The sequence below is a fragment of the Apostichopus japonicus genome, chromosome 15 (genome assembly GCF_037975245.1).
Source record: "Apostichopus japonicus isolate 1M-3 chromosome 15, ASM3797524v1, whole genome shotgun sequence".
Taxonomy (NCBI): domain Eukaryota; kingdom Metazoa; phylum Echinodermata; class Holothuroidea; order Aspidochirotida; family Stichopodidae; genus Apostichopus; species Apostichopus japonicus.
The window spans coordinates 8,591,722-8,617,906 of NC_092575.1; the positions used below are offsets into that span (position 1 = coordinate 8,591,722).

At 36.6% G+C, this 26,185-nt stretch overlaps 2 protein-coding genes across 4 annotated transcripts in view; one reads left to right on the top strand and one right to left on the bottom strand.

Annotated features, from left to right (window-relative positions):
• LOC139981641 (syntaxin-like) overlaps window positions 1-2,110 on the top strand; it is a 65,802-nt gene extending 63,692 nt beyond the window's left edge. The window contains exon 10 of the mRNA XM_071994183.1: window positions 553-2,110. Within this exon, the coding sequence (XP_071850284.1) occupies window positions 553-630 (78 nt within the window). The 3' untranslated portion in view covers window positions 631-2,110. The remainder of the gene's footprint in view (window positions 1-552) is intronic.
• Window positions 2,111-7,450: 5,340 nt separating this feature from the next.
• LOC139980742 (synaptic vesicle 2-related protein-like) overlaps window positions 7,451-26,185 on the bottom strand; it is a 54,561-nt gene continuing 35,826 nt past the window's right edge. For all 3 annotated transcript variants that reach the window (XM_071992631.1, XM_071992630.1, XM_071992632.1), the window contains 8 exons: window positions 24,853-24,926; window positions 22,590-22,666; window positions 19,352-19,456; window positions 18,240-18,351; window positions 17,519-17,600; window positions 14,950-15,039; window positions 13,904-14,017; window positions 7,451-9,767 (listed from right to left, as the gene is read on the bottom strand). In XM_071992631.1, the coding sequence (XP_071848732.1) occupies window positions 9,753-9,767; window positions 13,904-14,017; window positions 14,950-15,039; window positions 17,519-17,600; window positions 18,240-18,351; window positions 19,352-19,456; window positions 22,590-22,666; window positions 24,853-24,926 (669 nt within the window). In that variant the 3' untranslated portion in view covers window positions 7,451-9,752. The remainder of the gene's footprint in view (window positions 9,768-13,903; window positions 14,018-14,949; window positions 15,040-17,518; window positions 17,601-18,239; window positions 18,352-19,351; window positions 19,457-22,589; window positions 22,667-24,852; window positions 24,927-26,185) is intronic.

Consider the following 26,185-nt stretch of genomic DNA (forward strand, 5'->3'; position numbering starts at 1 on the left):
ACCTCACTTAATGTAAATATATCGAATCAAATCGAAAATTTACATTTTACGACTTACATTTTTTTTACTTTGGCAGATTGAAATTCCTGTAGTTTAGTATATACATGGAATTATTTCGTGTCTATTATTTGACATTTAAACGGAGAGCAAGGGAAGAGTACCAATATTAACATAGGTGGATAAATAAACGAAGGAGATTGTTATATGCTTCCATTTAAACCCTAACAGTGAACCATTCTATAGTATTGATGTTCAAATATTCGGTCGCTTTATACTTTAGTTAACACGTTTACAACCTTGGTTGTTTTGATTTGTTTCTTAAAGAAGCGCAAATGAAAAAAATAATGTCATTAAAACAATAAAAGACATTGTAAAGAATAGACTGTAAAATGAGTATGCTCAGATTAACGTAGCCCTATAAGAGAGTGTGTAACTCTACATAATAGTAACCCTTTACTTAAAATGCCAACAGTGGAATTTACAATACCAACATATCCCCTGGAATGGAAAAAACTGTCTAAATGGAACTATTTTTCATTTCTCTCGTTGCAGAAGAAATTCTATATCGTCGCAATATGTGGTGTACTTATTGCAATTTTACTCGTCGTACTGTTGATCATCTTGCTATAGGGCACCAAATAGTAGTGGATGAGCGTCCTCCGGTTGTCTGTTGGTCATAGAGAAGGTGACACTGCCGATATGACAAATATTCAAATCCCTTGATAATGAATAGAAAGGTTTAATATTTGTTTTTTAACATTTTAAACTGTTTGTATTTACCCACGCATTTTCAAAACTATTTGACACTTCTCCATGAAGATACAGACAAGTTGGCTATGGTTTAATTTTTACGTAACTTGGGAAATTTTATGGGTAGCTGATGTAGGAGTAAAGTACATTTCTCTATTACTTGCATGTAAATATCAGTAAATATAAAGCATATTCTCATGAAAAGCGCACTTAAACGAGAAACGTATTTCTGTGTTTGATCATTTGATTCCGTCGCATTTGAAAACAAATACTTTTGCAACATTCCAGTTTTCTAAACCTTGAATATTTGAGTTTATCGTTAGAGTAATATATTGGGCCTGTACTGATGAAGCTGATTTCTTTCAATGCTTACCAAGGCTACATTTACCCTGTGAAGAATTAAATCAAACGGCTTACGCGACAAAGATCATGTCCTACACTTGGTATGGTTGGAATGTATTCCATAACTACAGTAACACTTGTGTTCCGTAGTTGGTATTGGGGACATTATCATTGCCTCATCGGCTTAAGTTGCGGTATACATGGAAAGGATTTACTTTCACATAAAAACGAACATAACCTAGTTCTAGAGGCTCCTTCTGAACATGTAAAAACAGCATGGTTGGAACAAGGACGCGAGGGTCTCGAGATGATATGTACATCACCTGACAAGCTTATCCAAACGAGGTGTAAATACTTACAGTTCTTCTTTTAGCTGTATTAGATGTCAAGCAATGACTGAAACGCGAGGCCTGATTGATCATTCAATAGTTTTTGTTGCTTCTTTGGTTAGTATGGTATTAAGGCTTATGCGTCAAGGCTCAATTCGTTCACCGCTCAAGCTTTAAGTTAAGCCGTTACCGTATAATTTGCTACTTCAATTAATATAGGTCATACCAACAGTGTCGTGGTTTATGAACGATGTACAATATATTATATTTATATGATTTATTTTCTATTTTATGAACGTCTAAGTAGACAAAGTAAATATTTATATATATTAATAAAGTTGATAATATCTAACTAATCATTTTGTTTTCGATGAAATTCTTACTTACAGAGAAAGAACAACAAGGCAAACTTTGTACATAATTATATACATTTCCAGGATTAATCAACTAGATGAAAATAACCTACAAATTTATTAGGTCCATATATGGTCGTAGAGTACCCACATCCAGTGACAGTGTTAAATATTGTTCTCCTCAGTATAGTTTTTATCTTCTCTGTCGTGTTTAAATGCACATTACCGAAACATCAAACTGTTTCTTTCTTGTAGTGTATTTACTCTATATTGTTAATTCTTTTCAACCATTCTCACTTTTAAAGCAAGAATTTAGAATTTAGGTATTTGAAAGAATATAATATATATATATATATATATATATATATATATATATATATATATATATATATATATATATATATATATACATATATATATAATGTATGTACAAAACATTTTTATCCATGGATGCTTTTTGCGTTGTAAAATGTAATTAAATATGATGATTTAATAACGTTGTATACTCTTTTTTAATTCTCCACGTGTCGATAATATAAAAAAACCCTAATTTTTTCCGATATTTTTCCGATTTTGGGTATTTACTCTATTGTTAATTCTTTCAACCATTCTCACTTTTAAAGCAAGAATTTAGAATTTAGGTATTAGAAAGAATATATAATATGTAGACATGTCTGTTGGCGTGTGTTGGAAAGTAAGATATATCCAAAAGAGAAAAAGGGAAAAAATGATACTTTCATTTCCAACTTTATTACTTAGAACGTTAAGTTAAATGCTAAGTTAAATCCCAATAAGGTCTAGTTCCTTCCATTTCATTACTGCAACTGCAGAAGAGCTGTGATAACGCTCGATTTTTTTTGTAACTGATTTAACGTTCTAAGTAATAAAGTTGGAAATGAAAGTATAATTTTTTCCCCTTTTCTCTTGTGGATGTGGATGTACAAAACATTGTAAAATGTAATTAAATATCATGATTTAATAACGTTGTATACACTCTTTTTTAAATCTCAACGTGTCGATAATATAAAAACCCTATAATTTTTCCGAAAAAAAGTTGCATTCATGAAAAAATTGATGATCGAAAGTATCAAAATGTATATATCTACTGAACACAGATAGCATTCATGTACAAGCCAATGAGAGGACGCATATGCAGTAGGCTTACCAACGAAGGCTGTCCGTGCGCGAAGAACAGCTGATTGTCGATGCGATACTACACGTCTTGGTAGCACAGACATTCTATCATCTTATCAATCTCTCTCTGTCTATGCCTAATAATGTAACTTTATTAGAACTAGGTCTCTGACTAGGCTATACTAAGACCTAAGCTACTGCTACTAGATGGCCTACTAACAGTAACAGTTAGCTGATGTTCTAACTGATGTTCGATGAAGCTGATCGAAGGAACACTGACTTACTATCTTTAATGTATATTTCAGTTGAGTAATAATCTCTCATGATAGAGGAATAACTAAGTCGAGAAGAAATCAACCAGAATCAATAGGGTGTGTCTAAAACGAAGACCTCTAAAACGAAGACCGAAGATAGAAGACTAGAAAAATCGAAAACAAATAAAGATGTCTTCGTTTTTCGATCTTCGTTTTCGAGATTTGCAATATAGGTAAATCTCGAAAAGGAAGACAGAATAACGAAGACCTGCAATAATAATCAATTAAAACATACAATGGTAATGAAACTCTCGGAGTAGATCATATAAGGTTTAATGGCCGTGTCAGCCCTAGGGACGGGGGAGTGGGGATTATGAAACCATCGGTTACGTGGTAACATGGAGGTAAAAACAGCTGTTTTTACCTCCATGGTGGTAAGGCGCAAGTCAGGTAAGCTTATGGGCATCCGCACAACTATACTCTATTACGGCTTTTTCATAATTGCGGTCACGATTGACTTTATTTGTCAGGTTTCCTTCTCTCCTTTTCTTCATATTGTCTGTCTCATCTTCATTGGAAAATGAACATCCAATAAGCATTCTACTAGTAGTTGCAGATACAAAACGAATTTAGCTTGAAATATCGAAGTCTTCGTTTTTCGATCTTCGTTTTCGATCTTCGCAGTATAGGCAAATCTCGAAAAGAGAGACCGAATAAGGAAGACTTCGATATTTCAAGCTAACTTTGTTTGGTATGTGAACCCATGGGCGTCAACAGGTGGGGGACATGTCCCCCCCCACTTTCAAAAGTGGAGGGGATATCATATCATTTGTCCCCCCCCCCCCCCACTTTTCAGAGCAGTTATTAAAAAAATCACATGCATATGCGCGATTTTCTATCACAATTGCTGAGCTGATTCAAGTAGAATCTAACTTCAGAATCATTATCAATAAATTGCACTGGAAATTAGAACAGTGCTTGGCCCTTTATCCCCCTTCCTCCGATATTCACCCTCCCCGCTTCGTCCGAGACCTCCAAGGGCGGCGGAAGCACTTTTAATCTGGGGGGCACCGACATCAAAGGGCACTTTGCAGAAATTCGATTGGACTGATGCAGTCTTATATTTAGTACCCTTGATAACTCTTATTGTATTAACTTATTTGCGTATACAGATCACTCCATCAACGTCCCGCCCCCCACCCCCCAGGAAAATATGCATACTAGCACTGCAGTATCCAATGCGCAAATTGGGAAACAAGGAACAAGTTTTCTTTTGAGACAAAATGAGGTGAAATCATGCTAGTTGCTAATGTAGGAATATTCCGAATTAGAGTTTATTTCTTTTTAATATATTAACCATTTTTTCCATTCGAAATAGCTTTGAGTTTGACCCACAGAAATTCATTTAAAGTCATGGGCGTAGCCAGGATTTGAAAAGTTGTATGCACGACTATCTGAGCGTAGCGCCACCATCGGTTGGCGCGGAGCGTACAAGAAAATTTTTGGTTTTACAAACCCCTCAGATGGCCGGAAACGGCCCTTCCCGAGTGTTCATTCTGGTTCCCTGGCCTCTTGCTAACTTGAGACACCTAATTTTTTATGTAGAAAAAGGGCACATTTTTAACCTGAGGAAAAGTGGGGGGGGGGGGCACGTGCCCCCTGTGCCCCCCCCGGTTCCGCCGCCCTTGGAGACCTCTGATAAAAGTTTGTGCGATGTTTGAACGATGTTTTAGAGTGTTTTGTGGAAGCACCCCTTCTCGCCAGAAATGGAATTCCCCTTGCCCTACACTGTGAATCAGAGAAAACGACGCATTTCAACTTGAAAACAAGTCGAAGACCCCACCAGGAAGGTAATATCATATATATTTTAGGCCCTACAGACAGTATTCTGCCTGTATGCAGGGTATTGTATGATACCAAACTACCGAAAATATTTCGTTTGAGATGGACGCTGTGTAATTCGTTTCCCTTGGTGTCAGAACGGCATCTTTCTACCAGTACTTTCCGTCGGAATTTAGTTTTGTGAGACAAAATTTCTCCTCACAGATCTGGTTCTGATGTAACTAAAAACGACTCAGGAAGGCCGTCTCCTGCGATCTAGGGGGTCTTATGTACCCAAAATTTTCTGGTACGCTACGCGCCAACCAATGGTGGCGCGTAGCGTAGATAGTATAGTGTCCCCCCCCCCCCACTTTCTGAAACCTGCTGACGCCCATGTGTGAACCTATTGGTAAAATGCTCATTAGATGTTTATTTTCCAAAGAAAATGAGACAGACAATATGAAGAAAAAGATATCAGGAACCCTGACAAATAAAGTCAATGGTAATTTTGAAAAAGCCGTAATACATCACAGTTGTACAGATGCTGATAAGCTTTAATGACTTGCTCCATACCACGTTACCAATGGTTTCATAATCCCCACTCCCCGTCCCTAGGGCTGACACGGCCATTAAACCTTATATGATCTACTCGGAGAGTTTCATGACGATTGTACCTGTTTTAAATGATTATTATTGCAGGTCTTCGGTCTTCCTTTTCGAGATTTGCCTATATTGCGATTCTCGAAAACGAAGTCTTCGTTTTAGATGTCTTTGTTGTAGAGATTTCACCAGTCTTCTGTCTTCGTTTTAGAGGTCTTCGTTTTAGACACACCCAGAATCAATACTAGCTTTTAGTTTTAGTATATGACCACTATCCATACCTTACGGACCATGACGCAAAAATTAGCAAGGACTTATGGATTACGACTTCACGTCGGGTGGCTTCCAATTCAACTTTTTAACTCAAATTGAGTAGTATGCATCAGTTACACCGGTGACTCTGTCGTTGTTTCATATTGCATATTCATCACTACAGATCTTGGTCTAGCTGATATAAAAAGAACCGTTTTTTTTAAAACATCTTGACCCTGGAAACTGACGTAGTTTTCGGCGAGGGGGTACGGTTTTGGACGTTTTCAGGCATATATTCCAGCCTAGAAACCGCGTTCTAGAGGTTGACTGCAACGGCTTCCCCTGACGAAATTTCCGTTGAAGGGGGGGGGGGTGAACTTTTGGACGTTTTCAGGCAAATATCTAGTCTAAAAACATCGTTCGACCTGAATCGTGCTCTGCTGAAGACGCAGAAGGTTCTTGAAATGGCCTCCTCTGACAAAGTTTTGGGTAAGGTTCAAGTTTGGAAATGCTTGAAAATACGATGCACCTCCACGGACACACTTTGCGAAAAGTCTATAAACAAAAGAGTGAACTTGGAGTGAAAATTTGTTAACTCCAAAGGAGCGGAAATTCACTCCAATTAGAAGGCAGAAATGGCCTGCCTACCCATTGTTATAAATCCCTCTTGGAACTGGGTGCTCCTTCACGGGAGAGAGGAGGCCCCTCAGTAAAGGACATAACCAGTATTAAGCCCCACGCACTACTGAAACAGCTCGTTTTGGTCGAAAACGCACGTGGTGCTCCTAGAGGGAAGATGAGCCCACCCCCTCAGTGAAACAGGACCTAAACCATGACTTGTAACCTCCCATTTTAATCGAAAATGCACAGGATGCTACTAGAGCAGAGAGGACACAACCCTCTCGGAAATAAGATCAATGTTTTGATCCCCTTCAATGGCGGGTGACGCCCGTTTTTATCATAAAATGCCCTGGGTACTTCTAGAGAGCAGAGGGATCCCTCTTGTTTTGAGCCATCTCCGTAGATGTTTTAAGGCCGTTTCAAGCATGAAAACTGCCACTTTTCAGGGGTATAGTGCTCTGCAGCTGAAAATGTGCCAGAAGCTGTAAAGACATAAAAGCACTCACACACATAGCCATCAAGTTTGCATTAGTTATGATAATCGACCCTCTCCCCCACCCCCACCCCAAATAAAATTGTGTGCCTTTACCAATTTGTGGCTAAAAGTATCTGTTGGCGATATTGAACAGTACTAACTTTTGATTCTTACTCACTTTAAATAAATGTAGAAAGGATAATAAGTTTTCGTTGGGTAAAGAATAGTTTCTTAATCACAAATGGCTATGTGGTTTCCTTCTTGAACTGTCCCTTCAAACCTGTATTGTGGGCTAAATTTTGCCACAATCTGGTGACTCCTTAAGAAAAGATTTGTTACCTAGATACAATAAGAGTCCTTTAATAGAAAACAGAAACGGTAACATGGCATCATATCAAGACGTTTGCAAACGTTTTTCATACTTTAAGTTTGTAGGGCACAATGGTTTTGATTGGATTGAATGTTTAATAGCAAATGAGGTAAACATTGTAGACATAGAGATCTCTCAGTTTGAGAGTAACCAATGAAGGAATAGTTAGAGAAATGTGGGGTATTTAAACAAGTTTATTTCACATCTTGTTGCAGGCCAAGGTCCTTTTGGCAAATGGTACTACCATGGCAGTGGGAAATATAACTTGGAATCTTCAATTGGATCATTGGCAACTAACAATCATTAAACAGAGATAAGAGGATATTATTTTTATCTTTGAAGGATGAAATATATATTATATACACTGGCCAATGTAATGACAAATCACAATGCATGAAACAAAACCCATATATTAAATAGAACAAGATCTGAACATTGAAAGACAAAACATTGATGAAAACCTCTAATGGCTTATTGCACAAACCTTCATACAAAAATTAAAGAACGTGCCAGCATTAAAAAGTTTTTGAAGATGTAAAATATATGTGTACTGCTTAGAAAGAAAGCCAACTACAAATAATATGTAGATTTTTACAGTACCATATGTTATACAAAACTGCTAGCAAAAAGATAAAACAGTCAAGTCTTGCTGTATCGTTCACTCTAACATTTTGGTCGATTCTTTAAAATATATTTGATTATTAAACAATGATGCTTAAAACAAGTAGCTGAAACTATAAAATGAGTTGCATCACACAGGATAAAAGGAATAGCCCCTACAAATGATAGTAAACTTGTACTCTCCATGAACAATTTAAAGCAAGAGTTGTAGCAAGAGTTAAAAGGATGAAAGCTGATTCATAGGTGCTGTTTGGGCATACAACTTTCATCTGATGGCTTTATTATTATGTATTGATTTTATGAAGCCACAGCTACCTGGACACTAATTTAATGAGTTGCTTCAATTGTGTTTTGTGTCCATTAGCAGAATAAACATAAAGCAATGTGATCATAACTTTCTATGTGACACTACATGACAATATGGTGCAATGCATTAAGGTAATGAATAAAATAAATAAGCATTTGGTAGTCTTGCATAGACAGTGCTGGAAGGGAGAGTAAGCATGACATTGATTTATCATTCTAGTACATACTCCCACACAACTGAAAACAATTTATTCATGCATAATAATATGTACTTGTTATTATGTTATGAAAGTGAAAGAAAACAGTTTTAACTTACCTACTCACTTAGTGCCTCCAATAACATTTAGACATCCATTACAGATGATATTGTTAAATTCCTTGCTAATATTTTGCTATTTGTATGTAATTGAATAAAATAACGATACTACATCAAGAACAGCTTAAAACGAAACAGTTTAAAACTACATTTCAGCTCAATCATCAAAGTCATTGCATTCTATAATCAGCTTCTTTGTAATGATGGGTTTGTACCTGCCTTTATCATTAAGACTAGAAACTAGCATATATTATAGGCAGGCATGTAGCCAGCCTTCATGGTGTGAGGGGCAAAGACCCGGTTAATCCCCATTTTACAAGTCAGATAGTTCATTAGTTAATTAACACTTGAACAAAGTTTGGTGGTGGGGAGGGACAAGGCATGCACCCCATGGTGGGTATGACCCTGCACATATTAACATTATCACACATTACATAACATTGTTCTATTGCCAGTTGTTGGGTTGTTCCCGTTTTGTGCTTTTCTGCCTTGTCCCCCTTTCCCACACCCCTGACACATAGACCTTTCTATGTTCTGGTTCCTTTAAAGGCTAACAATTATAAAAACTAAAAGTTAAGTTTTATAATGATTCTACTGAATTATGTGAAATCTTGTCCTGACCTGCAATTCTTTGTGTCTTCTGACTTTAGTGATATAACATCACCTGATTAGCCTCCTTCCTTCATTTTCTATTAGGTAATGCAAAGATTTTTAAAACCAAACCTGCTGTTTGATACCAATACTTTCTCTACTTCACAATGTATTGCATACAACAGACCATAAGAAAACACACCACCTTGAATGCACAAGTTACTACCCTTAGACAAAAGTGACTCATTTAAAGACATAAATATTCAGGTACAGAATTTCAATATACTGGCACTGTTGGGCAAAGAAACAACACCAACAAATTTTGATGGCAATGATGCATAGGTTGCTTACTAGAATACCAAATAGTAACTACAAAATAAAACACACCTGGGTACTGTCATCTGTCTTGAAACTTGATGTGGAATGATGCAAACTGATACAACATTTTGTGATGGTACTTGCCATCTTCAATCACAATCCTCCGTTGAAGTGCTGTTTTGCGTGATTGGTATGAAAACCTATAGACTATTCTTTTAAGTGCAGATTTCTAACAGTAACTGCACATTTGTACATTCAAACATTTGGTTCCTCAGTGATTGCGGAATTCCTGATCTTGTTTATTGAACACTTGACTGTAACAGAAAAAGACAATAAAGAGTTAACATTATCACTGAATTAAAAAATAAGAAGCTACAGAATTGATGTTTTAATACTAGCCAAAATTGCCTTGCTCTTTTAGAATACATTTTATTACTATTTCTATCACTTAGAATGACCAATTTTATCACTGTCCTCCTCCAGTGACCGGTCCACTCCAGACTACTGACCTAATTGTAAAACCACTTTCCTTTCCAAAAGTATCTACTGAGCAGCTAGCTATTAAAGCTGGGATGCTTCACATAACATGTGAAGGACCCGCAAACCACCCGTAAGGTCCAGGATCGAGACATCCTGTCAAGGACTCTCATCTGAATATGGTAGGTCTAGTCCACTCATCTGAATATGGTAGGTCTAGTCCACTCATCTGAATATGTAGGTCTAGTCCACTCATCTGAATATGGTAGGTCTAGTCCACTCATCTGAATATGGTATGTCTAGTCCACTCATCTGAATATGGTAGGTCTAGTCCACTCATCTGAATATGGTAGGTCTAGTCCACTCATCTGAATATGGTAGGTCTAGTCCACTCATCTAAATATGGTAGGTCTACTCCACTCATCTGAATATGGTAGGTCTAGTCCACTCATCTGAATATGTAGGTCTAGTCCACTCATCTGAATATGGTAGGTCTAGTCCACTCATCTAAATATGGTATGTCTAGTCCACTGATCTGAATATGGTATGTCTAGTCCACTCATCTGAATATGGTATGTCTAGTCCACTCATCTGAATATGGTAGGTCTAGTCCACTCATCTGAATATGGTAGGTCTAGTCCACTCATCTGAATATGGTAGGTCTAGTCCACTCATCTGAATCTGGTAGGTCTAGTCAACTCATCTGAATATGGTAGGTCTAGTCCACTCATCTGAATATGGTAGGTCTAGTCCACTCATCTGAATATGGTAGGTCTAGTCCACTCATCTGAATATGGTAGGTCTAGTCCACTCATCTGAATATGGTAGGTCTAGTCCACTCATCTGAATATGGTAGGTCTAGTCCACGCATCTGAATATGGTAGCTCTAGTCCACTCATCTGAATATGGTATGTCTAGTCCACTCATCTGAATATGGTAGGTCTAGTCCACTCATCTGAATATGGTAGGTCTAGTCCACTCATCTGAATATGGTAGGTCTAGTCCACTCATCTGAATATGGTAGGTCTAGTCCACTCGTCTGAATATGGTTTGTCTAGTCCACTCATCTGAATATGGTAGGTCTAGTCCACTCATCTGAATATGGTAGGTCTAGTCCACTCATCTGAATATGGTAGGTCTAGTCCACTCGTCTGAATATGGTTTGTCTAGTCCACTCGTCTGAATATGGTAGGTCTAGTCCACTCATCTGAATATGGTAGGTCTAGTCCACTCATCTGAATATGGTAGGTCTAGTCCACTCGTCTGAATATGGTAGGTCTAGTCCACTCATCTGAATATGGTAGGTCTAGTCCACTCATCTGAATATGGTAGGTCTAGTCCACTCGTCTGAATATGGTATGTCTAGTCCACTCATCAGAATATGGTATGTCTAGTCCACTCGTCTGAATATGGTATGTCTAGTCCACTCATCTGAATATGGTAGGTCTAGTCCACTCGTCTGAATATGGTATGTCTAGTCCACTCATCTGAATATGGTATGTCTAGTCCACTCGTCTGAATATGGTATGTCTAGTCCACTCATCTGAATATGGTATGTCTAGTCCACTCATCTGAATATGGTATGTCTAGTCCACTCATCTGAATATGGTATGTCTAGTCCACTCATCTGAATATGGTATGTCTAGTTCACTCATCTGAATATGGTATGTCTACTCCACTCATCTGAATATGGTATGTCTACTCCACTCATCTGAATATGGTAGGTCTAGTCCACTCATCTGAATATGGTATGTCTAGTCCACTCATCTGAATATGGTAGGTCTAGTCCACTCATCTGAATATGGTAGGTCTAGTCCACTCATCTGAATATGGTAGGTCTAGTCCACTCATCTGAATATGGTAGGTCTACTCCACTCATCTGAATATGGTAGGTCTACTTCACTCATCTGAATATGGTAGGTCTAGTCCACTCATCTGAATATGGTAGGTCTAGTCCACTCATCTGAATATGGTAGGTCTACTCCACTCATCTGAATATGGTAGGTCTACTCCACTCATCTGAATATGGTAGGTCTAGTCCACTCATCTGAATATGGTATGTCTACTCCACTCATCTGAATATGGTATGTCTACTCCACTCATCTGAATATGGTAGGTCTACTCCACTCATCTGAATATGGTATATCTAGTCCACTCATCTGAATATGGTAGGTCTAGTCCACTCATCTGAATATGGTATGTCTAGTCCACTCATCTGAATATGGTATGTCTAGTCCACTCATCTGAATATGGTATGTCTAGTCCACTCATCTGAATATGGTATGTCTAGTCCACTCATCTGAATATGGTATGTCTAGTCCACTCATCTGAATATGGTAGGTCTAGTCCACTCATCTGAATATGGTAGGTCTAGTCCACTCATCTGAATATGGTAGGTCTAGTCCACTCACCTGAATATGGTATGTCTAGTCCACTCACCTGAATATGGTATGTCTAGTCCACTCATCTGAATATGGTATGTCTAGTCCACTCATCTGAATATGGTAGGTCTAGTCCACTCATCTGAATATGGTAGGTCTAGTCCACTCACCTGAATATGGTATGTCTAGTCCACTCATCTGAATATGGTATGTCTAGTCCACTCATCTGAATATGGTAGGTCTAGTCCACTCATCTGAATATGGTAGGTCTAGTCCACTCATCTGAATATGGTATGTCTAGTCCACTCACCTGAATATGGTATGTCTAGTCCACTCACCTGAATATGGTATGTCTAGTCCACTCACCTGAATATGGTATGTCTAGTCCACTCACCTGAATATGGTAGGTCTAGTCCACTCATCTGAATATGGTAGGTCTAGTCCACTCATCTGAATATGGTAGGTCTAGTCCACTCATCTGAATATGGTAGGTCTAGTCCACTCATCTGAATATGGTAGGTCTAGTCCACTCATCTGAATATGGTAGGTCTAGTCCACTCATCTGAATATGGTAGGTCTAGTCCACTCATCGGTATTTGTAGGAGTATTTTCTTCTCATGTATCACTTACGTGTCTCTTCAACACTCATGCTCTGAGTGAAACTTACAATTGTGAGGGACCTGAAGACACCTACTCCTTAAACCTCAACAAACCTAAAACTAAACTAAATATTTGTCACATAGCAAGTGACAAAGTTGCAAGGAATTCCAGAATGGCTGCCTTTAAAATGACCTAAAATGAGGTTCTGACATTGCAAACAAGGCAAAGGGACATGTGTGCATATTCTGCATATAAGGCCAAAAAAATTGAACATTTAAAGCACTTCCTTTGTCTTGGTTACAAATAAGCAACTTCACAAGGACAGTTTAAAACAAATGATTAGGACAGAAATAATGACTAACACAAGCCCCTCTATTACGAGCCGAACATGTACACTCATGGCTGACAATGGGGCATGACAAAGCAACATCTAGATGGAAGACCATGGTTAGAGGAACACTATGAATTACATGGCAGGGCAACTGGTACACGAAAGATACACACACTTATAAATAGAAAACCACAGTAAGAGGTTTACAAAAGAAAACTGTATATCCTGAGTACATCTGTATAGGAAGAAACAGTTCATTGCACAGGTATAACAATGACATCGGAAGACAGCAAATTTGTCCAAAAGACTCCAGAATGGACTATAACCGGAGGACAGTGCTTACAGGTTCCAAATTCACCTTAAACAAGATACTACAAGATAGTATAAAAGTTGCAAGAAGACAGGTAAGTGTGGAAGCAAAATATATAAAAAGGGTTAATAATGATGTCAAAGACAGTCTATTACATGTCCCATTCTGGATTGATTGCAAAACTTACATGAAGAGCCAAGATGAGCTATGAAACTATTTGATCAGCAATAATGGAAAGAATTAAACTTTTCTAACATGTTTGAAAGCAGGGTCTCTGATCTTCTAGTTTAAATGTGTCTCGGAGAAGGTTGTTACTCAACCTTAGCATCATAGAAAGCTTTAATTACTAACCAACATTGCCCTGCCTTTGGTTTCAATAGGTAGTAGCATGCACGCTACTGCAGCAAGTAAACCAGTGACAGCATAGATTCCCAATGCTACGTGGGGTGAGTGTGCAATCAGGACCTGATAAGAAATGAAAAAAACCTAATTTAAGGATGTAAACTGAAAAGTCATGAAAATAAGCTGTGACAATGAATCTGGTATGCTGCAGCAATTATGCAATGGAGAAAAGATCTTTACTTTTACGATACAGTGTACATAAACAGTCAGCCCTACACTGACAAATATGTTACTAGATTATTGTGTAACAAAGTGTTTGTGTTTGCAAAGAAGAGTAAATTCAGTGAAAGCAAGGGAAACTACTTTTCTGCTTTCAGTCAGTAGTACACTGCTGCAAACATTGACTTCATTGCTTCAATCGGATGTGGGATTTTGACTGGGCACTATCAAGAAACAAATGCATTCCTTGGTATTAATCAGAAGTGGGATATAACTACTGGGAAAATATGCATTCTGTGCCATTGGTCACAACAATATGTACAAGTTTGCATGGACTTTTGATTTTCCATTCAATATTGTCTGGAATTTGAATTATACAGTGGGAAAATACATCTGATCATCAATTTTATGTTCACCTTGATGTATACTTTCTACAGTGAAATGAAAAACTTCATAAACTTAAATTTTCAACTGTTCCATTGATCATGTGTGGTATGAACCTTCCTCTTAAAGTTTAGATTTATAGAAAAAAAATATTACTTGTTTCTATCATCATATTGATTAAAACAAGTAATATGACAATGACAAATACCTGGATCACCCTAGCCCAAGAGAAACATCTACTATTTGTATTCTAAGAAATATCCTTGATGCCAAGTTGTGGAATACTTCAGCAATGCAGTGTACACCTCCCTTAATATATAGATTCATATCTTCTAACTTTTTAAACATTTAATGATATAAAATATTGATCATAAATGGGCTGGCTGGCTCATGGGATCTGCATCAAATCTCTGTTTAACTAGGCAGCTTGTATTAAATGTGTCCTTGCTTACCTGTGCAATAAATGGTGTAATAACTGCACCAACCCTAGCCATAGCACTGCAACAACCAAGACCAAGGGCTCTACTGGCTGTTGGATAGACCTGTGAGTTAAAATGAGTACAAAATCATGCTTCAATGTCTTGAAAGCTGCATTTCGCTTTAGGCTGTAATTTTGTGTCATTCTGACCAAACCACGACATACACATCAACTGTGGCAAATTTTTGAGGCAGCTAATTTGACTAATATTTTATTCAAATATTATTTAATACACACCTCAAAAAAAAAACCTTTTTGCTGACAAAGCATGAAAATTAGAAGAAAATTAAAAGGACTTCTAGGACCTCAAATTAGACCATTTCAGAAAATGATGTGATTACATTAAACCTGTGATGTCACTGGGTTTACTCCTTGAATATTGTATTAAATAGCTGCATTGAGTATTTACATAATAGCATCTGTTTGTTGTTACAAAAAAAAAAGAGCAATGATGAGTTGTGTTGTTGCTGGTGACTGTCATAAAGCCACATCCTACAAAAATGTGAGTTTCTTTCACTTCTCAAATGATGCAACAGATATAAATGTTGCAGTCTATTGAATGCCTCTTGTTTTAAACTGTCACAAAAGCTTCCACGAATCTCCACTTTTTGCTCTTCCGCAAAAGTGATTTTGATTAATGTAATTTATTGAGGGCAAACTTCCAGGTCCTAAATCAGCAAGCCAAAAGTCTTCATGATTCCTTGCCACGTTTTACGGTATAAGAAAAGTTTTAATGTAAACAGTGCATAAATAGTGTTTATTCTGCATAAGCTGGATCTACGTACCAAGTGTGAAGTTCATCTAAGTTTCCCTTTTTGAGTTACAGAGTTTACAAGGTTTTCTGACTCTGTTGACATTTCAATCCTATAAGGCTCTTGTACTCAGTAAGGTGACTCCAGATCACATGCATGAAGTTTATACAAGTTTTTCTTTTGAGTTATCATGTTTACATGGTTTTCAGACTGTGACCTGTTGACCTGAAATGATCTTTGACCTCCAGAAAAGAACCAACATCTTCAACTCAAATCAAACATACCAAATATGACATTCATCCCAGCTTTTATTTTTCGAATCATCGTGATTACAAGGTTTTCAGATGTTGACCTCTGTTAACCTATAACCTCTGCAAAAACACAAGGGATTTTGTACTCAATTAGGAGCATCCACATACCAGTTATAAAGTTCACCCATAATACAGTTTGTGACTTATCGTGTTAACAAGTCAAGTCATCAAACAAACACACGCTCACACACATGTGTCATTGCAAAGATTCCTTTTGCCTCCAGTAAGGAAGAAAAAACTGCTGTGTTAAGTTGTTTGTTTTGTGTTTTAATAAGCACCGAACAGGAAAAAAAAAAGGACAATCCACGGAGTTGCATATCTCGTTGCCAACAAACACTGAATGTGCTCTTGACAGCTTGCAAGGTGGCAATTATTGACAAAATCGCAACATGATTGGGTAATGCAAGGATGGATTCAGGGACATTCCCTTGTCTTTGGAATTTGTCAGCATTACAAATTAGCTACAAATATAAGATTGACATAAAATTGCACATAATGATATTTTTTCCTTGCTTGCCAGGCCTATAGCCAGGGTTATTTTTTTCTAAAAACAATGTCCAAGTCCCCTTTGAGAATCTTTTGTTTGGGTAATGCAGCTTAGATGCAAACTAATATTTTAAATACATTTTCGTAGTACAACTCTGAATGTTGAAAGTATATAAACAATTTGAGTGTGTGTGTTATATTTGTTAGTAAAAACTCTGAAAAGTCTGAAATAATTGTAGTTTCTGTATCTAACAATACTTGTTCTGTGTCTAAAAACAGTGTCCCAGTCCCCTTTGAGAATCTTTGTTTGGGTAATGCACCTTAGATGCAAACTATTATTTTAAATACGTTTTCGTAGTACAACTCTGAATCTTGAAAGTATATAAAATATTTGAGTGTGTGTGTTATATTTGTTAGTAAAAACTTTCACTTTTAGCCTACATTATTAACTGTAAGCCATTTGGAAGAAAGTCTGAAATAATTGTATTTTCGGTAGCAGTTTCTGTATCTAACGATACTTGTTCTGTGTCAGAATACAAATGTTACCGTGCCCACACCCTCTGTTTACAATACACCCTCTGCTTACAATCCTAACAACTAACAGGATATAATATATTGCAATTAGTTAAACCAAGCTTAGTAAACTCTCTCAGTCCATGGAAGTATTGGTCACACTGTAGGTACATCACCATACTATAAGGATAAATACACCAGTGTAAATTATACCATTATCATGGCAACAGGTTTATAAAAAAAAAAAGAATGTGGAGGGGTATTCTGGGAAAAATTATAAACAACTATAATACTCTGTGTAACCCTTTACAACAGTACTATGCATACTGAATACAATGGGACCACTATACTCGTTAATAGAGCATCTTTTGTATTATAAAGAACATGTGAAATGTTTTGTGGATTGCTAATCTAATGTCGTCTTGAAGTTGATCATGAATTATGGCTTAGCTTCAAAGGCACGGTAAAGTGTATACATTACCTCTGGGGTGTACACATATGCAGCCTGGAATGCTCCAGATATGAGGCCTCTTGCAGCAAACAAGAAGAAAGTCATCACATTTCTGTGGGAGATGAAATATTAGACATCCAATGTCTGGATGAAGCCTTTCATTTCATATTTACATCAGCAGAAAAGATCAAGTTGCATATTACTAACTAAATATTTTAAGATATTGCTTTTCATACAATATTTCTACCATACAGCAAAGTATCTGACATGCTGATGCATTTACTGCCAACTATACTGTAGGAAAACCATGACGATTGCAAAAGTGCAGTACTGTTACAATGACATAATATAAAACATTATAACATGGCTTTCTTTTGTAAAGATGTATTGGTGACAAGGTTTTCATATGAACCTTTGCAGACCTTGAACTCTGCTTAAATCAATGCTGCCTTTGACCTAAAATGGGGCAACAACAATCAAAAGATCTGATCAACTTAACTTCCTTTCTGAAAATGCTAGTTTACAGAATTTTCATATTTTGAACAAAGCTGAACTCAAATTAGGACATTACGGTCCTTGGTCTCATTATGAAGCATCCATGTTGACATCTCATGATAACTAGCAATGCATCAGACACATTCTGATTGGACACAAACATCATCAAGATTGCAAGGTTTATGAAAGTCATTCAAACCAAAAGCTGGGAAACATGGAAAATATATCTATAATAGGAAATGTTTTCTAAAATCACCTTGATGTACATAGTATCAGTAGGAAAGTGAAACAAGAAAAGAAGAAAAATTCAATAGCCATTGTTTTCTTCCGGCCCAAAATTTCTATAATGAAGATGGTAATGAAGAGACCTAAGAAAAAAGAAAATAGTAATGGTAATGGTAGTTCATAATATTATTTTTAATATTCCTTAGTATATATATATATTTTTATATTAATATTTAAGCTGCATCCATTTTATTCTTCATATTCATATTTTATGGGTTTTGTCACTTTTTTGTCATTGTAAAGCACTCTAGAACATGCTTAAGCATGAAAAGAGCGCTATATAAATCTGGTAAATGATAATCATAATTAAAAATACTTTTTTTAATTGCATCTCTGAGTACTGTTGCTTGAAGAGAAAGCTATGTTGAGAAGGCCAAGCCTTAGCAAGTTTTCATAGTCTAAATGGATAAACACATCATATGAGATGGGTTGTCTGGTAAACTCTGCAAGTTTCTATAAACATGGAATAATCCAAAGTGGTATTGCTCATAGGAAAATATCTTACATGATTAAAATATTTGATTACAGGAATACAACTTGTAAATTGTGATACAACTGCAAATGCTTTCATATTTGATCATTGGTTGTTTTTGCAAAATTGTGCTTGATCCTTTGGCAACAGAACTGAAAAGTTTTGCCATATTGATAAGAGAGTTATCACAAACTCTGCATGTATTAAGAAGGATAAACTACACATACATAAAGTGTACTATGAAGTGACAGCCATGCATTGAATAATACCACATAGTTCCTTGCAAGGCTTTGACAACCGATGCTGAACCAAGTGCAAGAAGGAGATGATGTTAAATTTGAAAGCTATATTACAGTCAGATAATAGAAGTACTCAAAAACAGGGGCACAACCATGTATACTAAATGAAAAATCATGGGGGCTTAGCCATCCCCTCACCCACTGACAGACAAAATATTACAAAAATTACTACTGTACAGTACATAAATGTACAACATGTATGGGGGGAGGGGGGTTTAACCTAAACAGTCAAAAAAAATTTTTTTTTTAACAACTGAGCCCTTCCCTCTCCATTACGAAAAAGGTGGTTACACCCCTGCTGTTAACATATACCTGGAAATTCCGCTAAGGTTGTCCATAATAGGGATACATAATCAGCACTGCTGAGAGTTTTGCAGTCTTCATGACAACTTGGCTCAAGCTTGTCAACAGTATTTTCTGTTAACAAAAGAGAGATTGAAAGAACAAAATTGGACATAACCAAATAACAGGCTCTCCAGCAATTTACAAGAGGGCACTGTCCTGTCATAATGTACATGATCTGTAAAGATTAAAGATATCTGATTTTAATTAACACAAGCATGTGAAAGAGCACAAACAAGCCTGGTGAACTTACACACTAATGATTGGCTAGTTCCACTGTTGCCAAATGAAAAACATGCTTAAGTTAAGGTGCTTAATATAACTGGACTTGAAACTTCCAAAATTTGTGTCAAAATATTTCTTCAAATATAGTAAACAAAGTTGTATATGCTATAGTAGTGATCAATATATGATACCAATATGATCTGCAGTCAGAAGCTACAGCTGGCCAAGTTTGGCAGAACTAGATAGGACCCACATGACACTGACCATCTGCTGATATTGGGGATGACTGGAGAGCCATTGTGACTTGTACCTTCTTTATAAAGTAGGAACTGCACTTTATAAGTCTTCCCAGTGTTTATGATCAGGTACATGCACATTTCGTTTATCCTGTTGAAAGATCTCTAATACCATCTTCATAATGCTATACACAACACTCATGAAACAAAACAAGATACAATCACATAGATTGAATACAATCATCAAGTATGGTGTCCTTGGTTGAGTTTAATTGTGGGAAGGGTCAAAGAAAGCATGACTGACAATCATATCCAAAGACTATACTGTAGTATATGTCAACAAAGGAGTAAGAATCGCAAACTATTCAGTCATTTCTTATTATAAACATCATTTTGTACGTATTGGGGCTTCCAAGTTCTTTTGTGTAGTGTGTAGGAAATTTTGTCTGATAATTGACAAATTGTCCTTATAGATATAACTTTAAAGACTTAAATGGGAACAGTTTTATTCTAGTGTTCTCTCTTTTGCTTCCAGCATTTCTACCAATACATGAGGTGCAAACTATGTCACACGATGTGAAATATCACACACCAATTCCATACCAACAAAACATTGAGGGATAATCCACAAATCTCACACAAGCTCAAAGTACTGTACAATAGCATGTCTTGCACACTTCAAGAATGTCTGTCTCACTAGGACTACTGCACACCAGTGTTGTCATTAAGTCTTTAGAGCCATTTCTCAGGTCAGTCTCAAGATTGTAGCAGTGAATACTTCAGGATTAAAAATCTTTAAACTCAATTTGTATGGTAAACAGATTAGTACAACTACATGTGAAGTGCACCTTATTTTCAATATCATCTATCTCAATGGTGTACTGCATAGTACCTGGTGTTCATGTAGCAGAAATCATTTTCCTATTCATATATTGATCAAACAAATTAATGTGTCTCTATCAACTTAGCCACCATCTTAACCAGCATTGACTAATTATTATGAACTTATTAAATAGTTTTAGAAGTTTTATGTTTATTCCTCATCTGTACAGGCTGTGACGTAGCATTTGAATGTCAAGTAGAAATTTGAAAGGAATAAAATGAAACCAGAAAGCCAAGAGGCCTAGTGATTCCTCATCATTTATGAAAACATTCAATATTAACATTGCAATAAGACTTGTAAGTGTTTAACATAAATGACTTCCTGGATCGGTATGGTTCTTGCACTCAGATGGACCTAAGCTGAACTTTCTGTGTTATTGTGTGTATAGTTTTCAGAAATTTACCTCTATTGACCTTTGACCAACACAGAAAATAAATGAGTACTTGAACTCAATATGCAAATATGAAGTTCTTCAAGTTTCTTTTCTGGAATTAAGGTTGTCAGACTTTGAATTGGGTTGAACTCACCTGACAGTTGAACTTCACAGAAATGGTTAGTTCTTGTACACAAAAGTTTGATACGCATATGAAGTATGTACTTGATGCAAACGTTAGTGGTTACAAGGTTTTAAGACTTTAACTGTTGACCTTCGACCTCTACCAATTACAATAGAATTCTTGTACTGACTACTGTGGTTCTGTGTAGCAAGTATGTAGTTCATCCATACCTCACTTTTGCAGTCACCATGTTTACAAGGTTTTAACACTTTGCCCTTTGTTGACTTCCACCGATTTCAATAGGGCTCCTGTACCTACCAAGAAATCTTGTCACTTGCGTATCCTTGTACATTCATCTAAACACCATCAATACAATGTAGGCTAAATATTCCCAACATAATGTTGCAGCATCTCAATGTGTTCTGACACAGCCATTGGCTGTGCTGGAAACTACACAGCCTCTTACTACATGTTTAATGGATGTTCATGTGCGCCTCCGGTAAGTTGAATTAACGCTGCATATACACTGCATGTAGGAAGATCGGGTAGATCTTCCGCATATCACAGAGCAATTAAATTTTTACAACAAAGTTTCTTTCATTGTCATGAAGTTCTTGAGAGCAAGGCTCAAGTCAAGTCTCAAGTCTTTGAAGTATTCTCATGTCAAATTTGAAGTCATTTTATAGTCGAGTCTCTTGAGACAAATCCGGAGTCGGAGTCGCAACTTGAATCGCTAACACTGCTGCATCTATGCAGTGTAACTACTACAATTAAAGACTATGCTGACAATGTTTAAAGGTAACACACACAAACACCAGGGATATACTACCCTGTCAGTTGCATTACAGTTCTTGTATGGTACTATTTAATACAAAGAGTGTCCACAAATTTCTTTGCTCTTTTCAAGTTTGCTAATTTCCCAGTCAGTATTCCAATGATCAACTTATATGTACATCCAAAGCCAGGAAAATCCATTGTCTGCTGCTTTCTAGGCTGTTTCGAATGAAATTGGTTTGTGACCCCTGGTAACACGGTATGCAAGGTACTGTCTGCAACCAAATGGCTATGGATTGCCACCAACTAAGGACTAGATAGGTCAGTTGGTAGAGCACAGGATTTGAAACCTTCAGGTCACTGGTTTTCCCATTCTAATTTTTTTTAAATTACTCTTTTGCTGACCACTCAGTTTTCCAGGTTTAAGTGTTAAGGGAGAAGAACCTGATTTGAGTTTCTTCTACTGGTGATTAAAGCTAGACTAGCCTGGAAATCAATAATTACATTAGAATATCAGAACTGGTCTGAACACAAGTCATTTGAGAGAAGCATCACAAATGTATAACATATGTCCCAATACGATTAAAACATACCAATGCAAGTGTTACCAACTGCAAATAGTTCTGTACTCAAGAGAACCACACCATAGTATGAGAATGCATTAGCAAACCTGTGAAAATAGAAAAGCATTCAGCTATAACAAACCACTCACATGGAATCAACAGTATGGTATATCCTGAATATACACAACTTAACAAATTCATGCCAAAACTGAAGATTGTTGTTCCTTACTGACAAACTTGAAGGTGTGTCAGTGACATCAGGGCATGGTTTATTGCTCATGATATGAAGTTAAATGATGATAAAATGGAAGTAATTCATATTTCCTCTCATTTCAGATCTGCCAACCCTGTCTCATCTATTCAGGTTGGGAACACTGATATTAAATCTGTCACAAATGCTCAAAATCTAAGAGTAGTATTTAAAAATAATCCAAGTATGATTTAACATGTTAACAATATATGTAGATCAGCTTCTTAAGCTCTTCACAAAATTGGTAAGATCCATAACTACTTGGAGCAACAAGCAAGTGAAATGTTTATTGACACATTTGTTTCTTCCTGCTTGGACAATTCTAATAGCTTGCTATATGTCCTGCCAAATCGTCAACGAAAGAAACAACAATGCATTCAGAACTTGGTGCCAGCAAGACTAGCTTAATGGCCAGATCTGTAACAAATGTTACTACAATCCTTCATAATTTGCGCTGGTTGCCTGTTGAATCTTGCATCAATTTCAAAGTTCTCCTCCTAACTTTTAAATGCTCCATGGCCTCCCACCCAGTGGCGGACTGGCCACATGGGCAATGCCCGGTGAGCCTGGTAGAATTTACAGCCCATTTCCACAGTAGTTAATAGAATACAGACAGGCTGTGTGGGAATCAGCTCATGAAATCACCATGTTAGTAAGTCTGTTAGTTTGTGACAAAAGAACGTGCTATTAGCAATCCGTCCGTGCTAATGGATTTTATTTAGGTTTTTTTCCATTTATTTTCGGCATGTTTTCACAAAATGCTTGAGAAACGAAATAAAATCCAGTCTAAAACATATATTTTTGTCTATTTTGTTTACGTTTTCATCTTTCCTCAGTTTAATCAAGTGCTGCTTCTGGAAAATTATTTTGAGTCATTTTTATAGGATTATTGTAACCTACAAAATTGAGAAATATAGCACCATTTTGCATCAAAACTTCAAAAAACTTTTAATGGGGAGGGGACACCCCCTCCCCTTAACCCCTTCCCAGGACGGCAATCACTATGTAAGTAGCATATCAATGAATAACAGGCCGGTCTAGGTGGAAAATGCCCGGGCCGGTTTTAAGACCCAGTCTGCCCCTGCTCCCACCTACTAACAAAATATTGTCCACATATACACCACAGCTCACAACCCGCACTCTAGTTCTGAAGTTTTGCTTTCATACTGCTGTAGCTGCAAAGACTTGTGGTCATCACACTTTTAAGTCTTCTGCCTTTCTGTAGATTAGTCTGTCTCCCCAAGTTAAACAAGCTGAATCTGCACCTACCTTGAAAGTATTACTTAAAGAATCATCGATTTTCTATGTTATATATTTTTTTTATCTGTTACTCTGTCCTCCTTTGCTTAGTGCAAGGAGACTTAAGTGTGTGTTGTGCTATATTGCAAGGAGACTAAAGTGTGTTGTGCACTATATAAGCATGGTTTATTACTATTATCGTTAATGTAGAAACCTGGAACTTCTTCAATCAACTGTATGAGAAATTCAAATGGCAGGTTGTCTAGCACAATCATATGAAAAGGAAAGACAAATAAAGAAATGAAAATACAGCAAAACTAGTAAAAAAGTAGAGACATACATAGGAGAAAGGACAAAATTAGGACTGAACAGACATTATTCATTCTCATAAGAGATAACTAGAAAGCCAACAGGCGAAGTCATTTCTTGCCAAATATGAAAACAATTCATGCAATCCCCCAAACCATATTTTCAAACTGTGTCAAACAATGTCAGTATATTTATTGTACTACCAGGTTGCAGTTAAACACCACATATGAAGTTTTACTAAACTGCACTTTATGGGTGGTTTTGTTCACATACACATGACTGCAAAGATTCCTTTTGCCTTTGTCAATCAATGATCAATAAAAACCAGATGTTGCTTGTCAAAATCAATTCACTAGTATTGTTCAGTTGATTCATTTGGTACAAGAATAAAACCATTGGAGATAATAATGAATATTTTAATTTCAAATAAAAACAGTACTATGGTCAGTTTATGACCTATAACTGCATTTTTCAAACCTTAGGTCAAATACTTACCAAATAAACAGGAGCAGAATTGTCACAATACTTAATTCCCTGGTTTTGAACAATTCTTTGTAGGAACCTCGAGACTGCAAAGAAAGTTTTAGAGTAAGGTACATGTAGCTTTTCATTATAAACCTTTCAAGTTTCTAGATTTGCTTTGACAATTGTTATTGACTACAAAGTATCTATTCCTGTTCTGTGCAAAAGTCCATTGTACTTAGCAAGCACCCTAAACATGGTTTAAATTCTTCAAAGGCCTGAGTGCATGCACAGTAATTTGTTGCCAAGGAACCGTTCTTAATAATCCACAACTACAAATGATATGTTATCATTTGAACGACAATTGCAGAGAGATCTAAATAACCCAAATGCAAATATAGAACTTAAAACATCAAGAGTGGGACATACACCAACCGAAAGTAGAAAGTCATCCATGTTGTCTGTACCGACTAAGGAAATTTAAAACCCATTTTGTGTAACTGCTTGTCTTTATGACACTTCCCACTCGTTAGCTAAGTTCTATTATCCAGCTAAGAATTTATTTCTTATAGGAAAACTTCATGATTGACCCTCTTTTGGTCTGAAATGGACCCCAAACTCAAATCCTGATACTAAGGTTAAACATGTGGGCACTGCTCACCTAACTTTGACCTAAATTTAACCTAACTTTTGCCAAGTCTAACTTCACTATCTGATCTTACTTCATTTTGGATACTAAGTACATTATAAATGACATTTGATATCACTTTCCTATTAAGCATATTGTTTTACATCTCTAACTGACAATTGTTGAAAAGGTTGGGTAAATAAGTGAAACACAGAAAAGGAAAAAAATAGTCCAGAGGTTTTTCATATTATAGATAAGAAAAATACAATACACTTCACCAAAGCATACATACTTATATATTTGAGAGAAAAGGACTTACTAAAAGCCCCCAAAATGTTAAACAGTGTGAACATCGCTGTGATGCTTCAGACTGACTTTGTCAAGACTGCAAAATTGTTTAAATGAAAGATGTGTAGGCCTAGCTTTTGGTCTCTTTGTAAATTATTGACTACTTAAACCCAAGCATCTAATTTTACCTGAATCGAAGCATGAGCAAACTATCCCTTAAATTTATGAACAACATTGCATAGTAACTTTTAACTTTCGGTCAACAATTAAAGTCATAGTGAGCAATATTTCTTAAAGTGAAGATCTTAAACTAACTTTCATCACTATTTTTTGCAAACAAGTTTACACGTTTCATTGTAATATTACTACTACCACCGTTAATATTATACTAAAACATATCCTAATAGCCCAAAAAATGATAATTCGAGACCTCTTCATGAGATCTCTTCA